This window comes from Myotis brandtii, unplaced genomic scaffold (genome assembly GCF_000412655.1).
Source record: "Myotis brandtii unplaced genomic scaffold, ASM41265v1 scaffold179, whole genome shotgun sequence".
Classification (NCBI taxonomy): Eukaryota; Metazoa; Chordata; class Mammalia; order Chiroptera; family Vespertilionidae; genus Myotis; species Myotis brandtii.
The window spans coordinates 3,441,612-3,452,116 of record NW_005356635.1 but is presented as its reverse complement, the minus strand read 5'-3'; the positions used below and the strand labels follow the sequence as shown (position 1 = coordinate 3,452,116).

Below are 10,505 nucleotides of genomic sequence, written 5' to 3'. Positions count from 1 at the left end.
GGCAGCGGCAGGGGGGCGGCAGTTGGGGGCGAGCAGGCCGGCAGGCAGAGTGGTTAGAGGCAATCAGGCAGGCAGGTGAGTGGTTAGGAGCCAGCAGTCCCGGATTGCGAGAGGGATGTCCGACTGCTGGTTTAGGCCCGATCCCTGTAAACTGGCAGGACATTTTTCAAGGGGTCCCAAATTGGAGAGGGTGCAGGCCAGGCTGAGGAACACACCCTCCCCTGTGCACGAATTTCGTGCACCGGGCCACTAGTTTTATATAATTTATAATGACCAAGATGCCTTTTATATTGTTATTGGTATATACATCCTCCTGGAGTAGTAGCACTGCCTTTTCTGTTCATTTGTAGTGCAATGCTTTAAGACATTTTTATTCTGTAAATTCGGAGAATGATTGGGAAGTCTTGAATCACACTATCTCATTCCAGCTTTGGGTGCCCTCTTTTGGCCTTCACTAAACAAATGTTATCTCTTATGTTCTGAAGGAGCCCCCTTTCATTAGAACAGAAGTTACCGCATGGATGAGAATGGTCTTTGATGAGTCTTAAAGAACATGTTTGAGGATAAAGCCTATCCCTTTATACTTCATCTTGGAAAGTGTTATTTGGTGATGACAAGGAAGGAAAACAGGGCTTTCATAAAAGAGATTATTAAAAGTGCATCTAGCCCTAGCTGGTTTGGCTCAGTAGATAGAGCATCAGCCTGCGGACTGAAGGGTCCCAAGTTTGATTCCGGCCAAGGGCACATGCCTGGGTTGTGGGCTCGATCCCCAGTAGGGGGTGTGCAGGAGGCAGCTGATCAATGATTCTCTCTCATCATTGATGTTTCTATCTCTCCTCCCTCTCTGAAATCAATAAAGAAATATATATTTTTTAAAAAGTGCATCTAAAAATACCTACATATACACATACATACATATATACATGCATATATACATACATGCAAATTATTAAATGTGCATCTAAAAATAAGCATACACATATACATATATACATATACATACATGTGTATATATGTATACATACACACATACATGATGCTCCTATTACACCCAGGAATTTTGAAGTAAAAAGAGAAAGGTAAAGTCACATGGAGGGCTACAGCCTTCCTCTGAGCTCAGGAGCTTGTGTATACAGCCAACATTAAATGATCATCTCAATAATAAAATTTCTGTATATTTGAAAGGAAAGATGGCTGGTTAGTTCCATTTAATAATAAAGGTAGAGACCATTGTTAACTGTATTTTGTTTATGGTAACATAAACATAATCATGAATTTAGGGATTCACCTTTTTACTGTGGTAGCTAATGTTCATCAGAGAAACTAAATAGAAGATTTCCCATAAACTAATTTTGGAAGTGTGACTACATTAAGTGATAGACATTTTAATGGCAGAAACCAAGATGAGTGCAATTTAGATATTGTTCCTTTGGTTTGAAGGACTAGTTTGATCCCAAGTAAAATTGGCCAACCTTTTTAAATATCCAAATAACCATAGTTTACTATCCATGTATAATCATCAATTCACTTTTCTTTGACTGCCTCTCCTTGACCTTTTTATTTTAATTTATTTTATTTTTAAAGATATGTTTTTATTGATTTCAGAGAGAGGAAGGGAGAGGGAGAGGGAGAGGGAGAGATAGAAACAGCAATGACGAGAGAGAATCACCAATTGGCTGCCTCCTGCCCTCCCCCTACTGTGGTTCAAGCTCAAAACCCAGGCATGCGCCCTGACCGGGAATCAAACTGTGACCTCGTGGTTCATAGGTCGACACTCAACCACTGATCCACCCCAGCTGGGCTCCTTGAGCTTTTTCATTGGCTTCAGTTCTTGGAGGAATCTACAGCTTTCTAAGCATTGCTTCCCAAGTCAGGATTAGGCCAGTTGAATGCGAGCAGAGCCTGGGGCCTGGCTGTTACTGAACACTGTTCTAATGTTCTATTGTCTATATGATTGTAGAAGGTTCTGGTACAACCTCCAGGTCATCCTAACATCTATACTGATTTGAGGATCTCCTAGTCTGGGACTAGCAGATATGTTTGTTTCTTTATTTTTGCAGAAATTTTAACTTATCTATCTCACATGTTCTAACCAATGTTCTCTCAAGTCCTGTCCATCAGGACTGATGTTGAGTTAGGGAAATAGAACTGTTATATAGAATTTGGTTTCTAATGTCTATAGCAGTTTAACTTAAGGTGTAAAAATAGTTGTTTATATCACTAAAAAGCATGCTAAATTTTGATACATACAGAATCTGGTCTTTCTTGCAACTCCTAAAGAACTCTGTTGAATTAAATAAATTCCTATGGGTAAAGTGAAATTGGTAATATTTGCCCATATATTTTAATGAGAAATGTTTGATAATAAAAATGAAGATATTGCTGAGTTGAAATGTATTTTTATTCCTCCCTTCCTTTTAATGATTTTATAAGTAAATATTCAATAAGCAATTCTGATTTTTCATATTTTTTCATCAGAGTCAAAACTTTTTCCTAGTTGACTTGTAGGCTTTAAAAGACTTTTTGCACTGACCTGGGCTTGATTTTGCTCTGAGGGCCTCCTGTAAACTCATTTGTTGGTTCCAGGAATTTTTTTCTCTGAAGGCTTATGATCCTGTGGGTAAACAGGCAAAAGTTTGGAGGCTCTATTGTCATTTGGCAAGGTTTATTACCAAATTATTTTATTTTTTTCACCTTCAAAATATGACAGTTCTTTGTCTTTCATAGCTAGAGAAGATTTCTTATATCTAGATCAGTGGTTTGCAAACTGCAGCTCGCGAGCCACATGCGGCTCTTTGGCCCTTTGAGTGTGGCTCTTCCACAAAATACCACATGCGGGCGTGCACATACAGTGCGATTGAAACTTCGTGGCCCATACACAGAAGTCGGTATTTTGTGGAAGAGCCACACTCAAGGGGCCAAAGAGCCGCATGTGGCTCGCGAGCTGCAGTTTGCCGACCACTGATAGATATTCAATCATTCTGCTCAGTGTTTCCCCCAGAACTTTTTTTAAATAAGAAAAACACTTTCCTTAGCTTCATTTTAGTTGAATATATTAGAGATTGGTGAGAATGAAGTTTTCTTTCTAAGTTGGTGTTTACAGAAAGGAAAGTGAAAGACACGGGTTATTCAATGAATGCCCTATTTTCCAGGGCTTCCTTAGTATGCATTGCCCTTTTCCATTCCCAGGGAAATAAATGTCTCTTGTCAAGAAGTTGATAGTAAGGTGGGCTAAGGCAAAACTTTTCTCTTGACCTATGGATAGAAAATAAGTCATTGTAAGAGAAGAAATGGAAAAGGGACATCTAGCAGGGTGAGTAACCCTTCTTTTCCTTGTCTATAAGTCAAATGAATTTGAATACATTGATGCTTGAAATATTGGTGAAATCAGTGTTCTCTGATTATTAAGTGTGATTCAAAATGGCGTTTCCAAGTTTGGTGAAAGCATACATAATTCTATAAACAAAGTATGGACTGAGTCTTGAACTTACTTTTTTCCCATATCTGATGAAACTTCCCTGGGTTCTTGTGTTTATTCTCTTGATCCATTCTCTTCATTGCTGCACAGCTATCCATTCACATACTTTAAATTCCTGAAAGCTTGTCTCATTTACTTCTCAAATAATTGGCAATATTTTGAATGTGTGTGATTTTGGGTTTGTGATTCTGTTATTTAGGAGATGCCAAAATTGGCAATAACAGTGTCAGCTCTCTAAAGAATGATGACTTCACCATGAGGGGTTTGCGACGTGATGGGAATGCTGATGATATCTGGACTGCCTCACAAACTGCAAAATCATGCGGGAGAAGCATTTCCATAGAAACCGCCAACTTAAAAGAATATGCTAGATATGTACTGAGAACTATTTGTCAACAGGTATCTTCAGATTTAATTGGCCTTTAACTTTGAATATGTAACTGTTATTTTGGAAAGAATCTCACTATTGTACAAAACGTGTACATAGATGGTCCTTTTTATCCTGCTTTGTTTTGACATAATTTCAAATTTGCTGAAAAGTTGCAATAATAATAAAGAACTCTAGTATATCCTTTATACAAATTCACTAACTTTTTACATTTTGCCACATTTGCTTTATAATTCTATTTGTGTGTGTCAGTATGGATGCATATACTTAAAAAAAAATTTTTCTGAGCCATTTGAGAGTAGTTGGCATACATTATTCTTTTTTACTTTTGAATACTTTAGTGTTTGTTAACATGAACAAAATACAGTTAAAAAAAAACTCAGGAAATTTAGCATTAGTACAGTAAATTTTTCTCACCTATAGACCTCATTCTAATTTTGTCAGTTGTTCCAACTATGTTGGATTTGTGTGAAGTTTCCTGTAGATTAGCTTCAGATTATGCATTCCTAACTAGACACTGCAGCGGTAATGCTGGGTTCTTCTCGGGTACTCACATCGGAAGGCCCATGATGTCCATTGGCACCTCATTGATGATATTAACCTTATCAAGATGTCTCCATTGTATGATTTCAAAATTTCTCTACTGGATAATTAATTATTTTCCTTGTAATTAATAAGCGGTCTTTGGAGAGACACTTTAAGACAATGCAAATATTCTCATCAAATTCTCTCACCTCCCATGTTGCATCCATTTTGATTCTTGTCCAAACCAGTCTTTACTGTGATGGGTGCAAGATGGTGATTTTCCTCCAAACTCCTCTCCTCTCCAGTTATCAGTTTGCACTCTTCCCTAAGGAAAAGCCCGCCCTTAACTTATATTTACTAATTTTCTGTATGGATTATGATTTACTGTCCTTGGTTATGTTCATGTTCAAATTGCCCAGATTTTTCTGGTGGGACTCTTTTCATGCTGGATCTCATGTTATTTTGATATGTCTTTATCTTTATTTTTTATTTTTTTTAACTTTCTGGCTCCTTTTGTACTTTCCCTGCCCCAGATCTAGAATTACTCATTCCTCTGAAGAACCTTGATTCTGTGTAGCACAAGGTGGTATTTAGAAACCAAGATCAAGGCACTGTGTATGCTCATTGTTTTAGGCCTTTTCAGCAGACAGAGCTAAGGAAAAAACATATCTATATACATAAATGTGTGTGTAAATCACGAGTTCATACTGATATCTTTACTTCCAATCCAACCCCACAAAGTCCTTTGTTTTCCCCATTCCACATTAATATTGCCTTCTTCCACACTATGAACCCCACTCCCAATAATATTAACCCTTTACTCATTTGCTTTATTCTGTAATATACCTGTAATAGTTTCAGAATTGCTACACCCATACTACTAGGAAAAACAAACTTACTAAAAGGATTTGAAGATTTGTTTATAGTTCTTCCCTAAGAGTTTACCATATTATGTTGAGAAATCATTTGAACTTTCTCCCTCACTGTGGATATATTTCTTGCTTGAAATAGAACTGATTTTTATTTGTTTTTGTTTACATTCGGTGTAGGTCCACCCCCCGCCACCCCCCCAGCTCTGTCTTTAGAATAGCATGCTCCCACAGGCCAACTATGCAAAAGGTGTACTCAGAGATATGTCCTCTCTCCCTAATCCCTGCTACCCTTTGTCTCACCCTGCCCTAAGTGACCAGTTTCATTATCTTCTGCTTTAACTTTTCATATATTTAAAAAAATCTTCTCCTTTCTTAGTAAAAGAATCAGGGCATACCATGTATACTCTTTTTTACGTTCCAAATGTTGACAGGGTCATGTTTTTTATAAGGCATATTATAACCATGGTAAAAGTTAGCTAAATAGTTATATAGGTACTAGAGGCCTGGTGCATGAATTCGTGCACCAGTGGGGTCTGGCCAGCCTGCCCGGGCCAATTGGGTGGGGCTGGCTGGAGGGAGGGGACACAAGAGTTTGGCCAGCTGGCCCCACCCCCAATTGGGGTGGTGGGGGCAATCGGGGGCAGGGCCGGCCTGGGGGAGGGGCCTTGGGTGGTTGACCAGCAGTCCCTGCCCCCATGGTTGAATTCCAGGTCGAACTCCTGGTCAAGGGGACAATTTGCATATTAGCCTTTTATTATATAGGATTAAGAAGTTGTTGGGTTGTGCACTGGTTCCATACTGTGAGGGCAATTGGAATTACCTAAGGAGTTAAAATTGGTTTTGATGCCTTAAGAAAATGACTGCTATCTGGTCCACAACCTAAGATTGACTTAATTGATTTGATGTAGGGCCCACACTTTGTTAACAAGGTCCTCAGGTGATTTTAATGGATAATCAGTGTTTAGTCACAGGTGTAGTGGTTAAGAAACAGGTTTCATTTTAAACAGATCTGGGCTCAAATTGGGCTCAGGAACAGTTGACAAAGTCTTACCTCATCCAATCTAATAAAAGAGTAATATGCAAATTGACCATCATTTCAACACACAAGATGGCCACCCCCATGTGGACACAAGATGGCCAGCAGGGGAGGGCAGTTGTGGGTCATCAGGCCGGCAGGGGAAGGCAGTTGTGGGTGATCAGGCCAGCAGGGGAGGACAGGGGCAACCAGGCTGGCAGGGGAGTGGTTAGGGGCAATCAGACAGGCAGGCAGGTGAGCAGTTGGGAGCCAGCAGTCCTCAATTGTGAGAGGGGTCCCAGATTGAAGAGGGTGCAGACCGGGCTGAGGGACACACACTCTTCCCCCCTCCCCCCTCCCATGTACAAGTTTCGTGCACCGGGGCTCTAGTTTAAAATAAGAGTTTCCTTTGAAAAACTGATGAAGAAAGTGTGATAGAAGTTTAAATTAGTAGAAACTCTCTACAGGTTAATTAGCCATATGCATCAATAGCCTTAAATTTTTGCTATACTTCTTAACCCAGCAATTGCACTTTATGAAATTATCCTGAGAAATCAATTGTACAGAGAATAGATGTGCACAAACATTTATTTATAATACTAACATTGTAATATCAAACAGGAAGACAGTTTTCTGAATGTTATACTGTGTTCTATTCAGTAGAACATAGCATAATGCATTTCATAAAAATGGCATCTTATAAATAGACTCATTGCCCTTACATATGGCAAGCTAAAAAAAATGATTGTAAAACAGTTGCAAGAACAAGAACCCATTTTCCAATTGAAACACATACCAATATTTTCCTTAGCTTTCTTTTCTTTCCTTTATTTTTGCATATCTATTTTTTAAAGTTTTCTTTATCCAAGATTTCACTTTGTATTTTAAGAATTTAAAATACTAGAAAAGTTTGTTTTTAAAACTTTTGCCACCATTTTGTGTGTGTAATACTTTGTTAATTGGAAGATTCCTGTCTGCTTTATATTCCATTATGTGCCATGAACTTAGTACATATTACATAGGCATGTAGAAAGCCCATGCCTACCAATCTAACTGCTGTATGATTTTTAGGAATGGGTAGGAGAACATTGCTTAAAAGAACCTGAAAGATTGTGCACAGACAAAGAACTAATATTGGACCCTGTGCTTTCAAATATGCAAGCACAGAAACTACTGCAGCTCATCTGTTATCCTCACGGCATTAAAGAATGTACTGAGGGGGACAACCTGCAAAGACAGCACATTAAGCGCATTCTTCAGGTGAGTGTCAGTAATTTAAAGATTATGTTTCTGTGATTTGACACATTCTTTGTAATTATAACAAAAATGACTGTAGCATTCCCACCGGCTCTCTTAGGCTTTTCTTATGCCTTAAGACACATCTTGCTAACAAATGTGCAAAATAAGTCGAGATAAAGCCAGATGCTCACAGGCGTGGTTTAAAAACCGATGCTGAGAGGCTGTGTGTGGTTCCCAGGGAAGGGGTTTGGTGCCTGGGCTACCCTCGCTGCTGGGTGCCCACTGCCTCCATCACAGCTTACTGCACAGCAAGCACAGCACTGTTTTCGCACTCTCCGATTTCATTCTGTTGGTGAAAACAGGCTAATGTAGGTCTTTCCTTAAAGTGAAGTGCTTGCCCTGCCCTGTGTGGTTCAGTTGGTTGAGCATCGTCTGTGCACTGAAAGTTCGATTCCCAGTCAGGGCACATGCCCAGGTTGCGGCTTGATCCCCGGTGGAGAGGGAAAGAGTGTGCATGAGGCAGCAGATTGATGTTCTGCTCTCACATAGTTGTTTTTCTCTTGTCCTTCCTCTCTCGTTAAAAATCAATAAAAATATTTAAAAAGAAAAAGTGAAGTACTTAACACAAACTTTTTTATTTTTTATTTTTGTTGATTTCAGAGAGGAAGGAAGAGGATGGAGAGAGAGATAAAAATATCAATGATGAGAGAGAATTATTGATCGACTGCCTCCTGCATGCCCCCTACTGGGCATCCAGCCCAAGACCCGGACATGTGCCCTGACTGGGAATCAAACTGTGACCTCCTGGTTCATAGGTCAATGCTCAATCACTGAGCCACGGTGGCTGGGCATTTAACACGAACTTTTGAAAAGCAGTGGTGCCTGTAGATCCCTTTCTTGTGTGTGACTATTCTAGTCTTTCTTGAAATAGGGAAACTGCCAGTAATTCCTGTGTTTTAAGACATGCGTAATGTCCTTAATGTCTTAGTTATTTCCATTTCCCCCAGAACCTTGAGCAGTGGACACTGAGGCAGTCCTGGCTAGAACTTCAGTTAATGATTAAGCAGTGCTTGAAGGACCCAGTGAGTATATCTGAAGAGCATGCATGTGTATAAAATTGTATGAAAAGCAAAGCATGTTGACATTTGAGGTTAAAGTAAAATGTATGTGTGCTAGTTTTCTTGTGTCTGGCACTAGGGCTCTGGTTCGGTGGCTGAAATGAACAACTTACTGGACAATATTGCTAAGGCGACCATAGAGGTGTTCCAGCAGTCTGCTGACATGAGCATCAACTCTTCCAATTCCGGTACGGGGCTCTTCAACCCGAACGGGATCGGAAGCTCCGATGCAGGAAGCACAAGGCAGAATGGAATAAAGACATTTCTAAGGTGTTTTTTCTGTGGCTTTATTACTAGTAGTCTCTTGTTATTTTTTCACATGTAACTGTGTTTTATTTGCATAATCCAATATTTTTTCATAAAGCTGCAGGAATATGAAGAAAGTAATAACTTGTGTCAGTTATCATTATTTAATAATAAGTTAAAGGGCAATGCTACAGGCTGCATGATATCTTAGTGTTCTAAATACTAGGTTAATCGGGCCCAGACTCCTGGGAACCACAGGTGACATTCAGGGTGCATTAATTTCTTTAGTGTTCACTGTTCCGTGGTATTTGTTACATAGGAAACACTTTTTCTACCTTCTTTAAAAATGAGCATTTTTGCATAAACTATAATCATGAAAGGCAGATTAGCTGTATTTCATCATTTTGGTGTAAAGTATAACTAGTGAATTCTAAAACTTTAAAAACAGGCTATCAGTGTGCTTAAATGTAACCAGAACATTTCATATCTTAACCAGGACAAAAAAGTGTTGGACAAAATAACTGTTACTAATCAGGGAGCCACAATAATAGAAAAGTATATTTGTAGATTTTTAAACAAACTTTTAGTTATACTCCCAGAACCGTGTCTTTTATTGCCCTCTATAAGCACGAGTGGAAAAGTGTGTGCAAATATCTGGTATTTGGCAAAATATTTACTGTGCGATAGCATAGAAATGAAAGGGAAATTTCTGAATAATCAGTGTATCTTGTGTATAAAATTTTTACATGGGAATTTCTGTCATAACTCTGAGAAAAAGGTGCCTCATTGGGCATAACGCCTGTTTCTGATTTTAGCTCCTCTGAACGCAGAGGTGTGTGGCTGGTGGCCCCGCTCATTGCCAGGCTGCCAACCTCTGTGCAAGGAAGAGTACTGAAAGCTGCCGGGGAGGAGCTGGAGAAGGGACAGCACTTGGGTTCTTCTTCAAAAAAGGAAAGAGACAGACAAAAACAGAAAAGGTATGCCTGCAAGTTGTGTCTCTATGTCTGATTTGAAATAAAGAAATGTAGCATTCTGCAAACATACATGTTCACTGCCCTCCAAGTCCACTGAAATTTTGTTATTAAATGAAATTGAAAATGTTTTGTTAGGTGAGGCGCTGTTCCTAAGAAGTTACACGTTCTCAGTTCCGCCTACGCACCCCGATGCTGCTATGAAAATCCTGACTTCTTAGCCCCACTGCATCCTGAATCAGACCTGGATTGCCACCTGGTCCCTGTTTTCTCCTTTTAATCACTTTTCTTTCTTTTTATTTTATTACTTAGGTCTTTGTGTTTAAAATACATAGAAATATTTCTAGTTCTGTCTTGTTGGACCCTGAAATAGTTACTAATATTTTTAGCATTTAAGGTTCTTGTTCTAGATTAGATATTAAAACTTACAAACCATGAAGTTTAATGTTAATTTATTTTATGCCCTGAAAAGATTTCAAATAATTCTATTTGAAAACTGACTGTGTTACTGAAGAAGTGTAAAACCACTCTCGAATATGAAAACATGGTGAATTTAGCACCAAAGGATAAGGGGGAAATAATGATAATTTATTCTGTTTGTTTGTGGGGGGGGAGAGGGGAGGGGGGGGGGGGGGGGGAAGGGGGGAGAGGGG

General features: G+C 39.2%; 2 protein-coding genes across 5 annotated transcripts in view; one reads left to right on the top strand and one right to left on the bottom strand.

Moving 5' to 3' along the window:
* Positions 1 to 10,505, top strand: part of MED12L (mediator complex subunit 12-like) — a 397,491-nt gene that overhangs the window by 325,523 nt on the left and 61,463 nt on the right. For all 4 annotated transcript variants that reach the window (XM_005863465.2, XM_014537429.1, XM_014537427.1 and 1 more), the window contains 5 exons: positions 3,678 to 3,877; positions 7,350 to 7,538; positions 8,525 to 8,599; positions 8,715 to 8,905; positions 9,697 to 9,858. In XM_005863465.2, coding sequence (XP_005863527.1) covers positions 3,678 to 3,877; positions 7,350 to 7,538; positions 8,525 to 8,599; positions 8,715 to 8,905; positions 9,697 to 9,858 — 817 coding nt within the window. The remainder of the gene's footprint in view (positions 1 to 3,677; positions 3,878 to 7,349; positions 7,539 to 8,524; positions 8,600 to 8,714; positions 8,906 to 9,696; positions 9,859 to 10,505) is intronic.
* Positions 1 to 10,505, bottom strand: part of P2RY12 (purinergic receptor P2Y, G-protein coupled, 12) — a 52,626-nt gene that overhangs the window by 35,414 nt on the left and 6,707 nt on the right. The gene's annotated exons all lie outside the window — the stretch shown is intronic.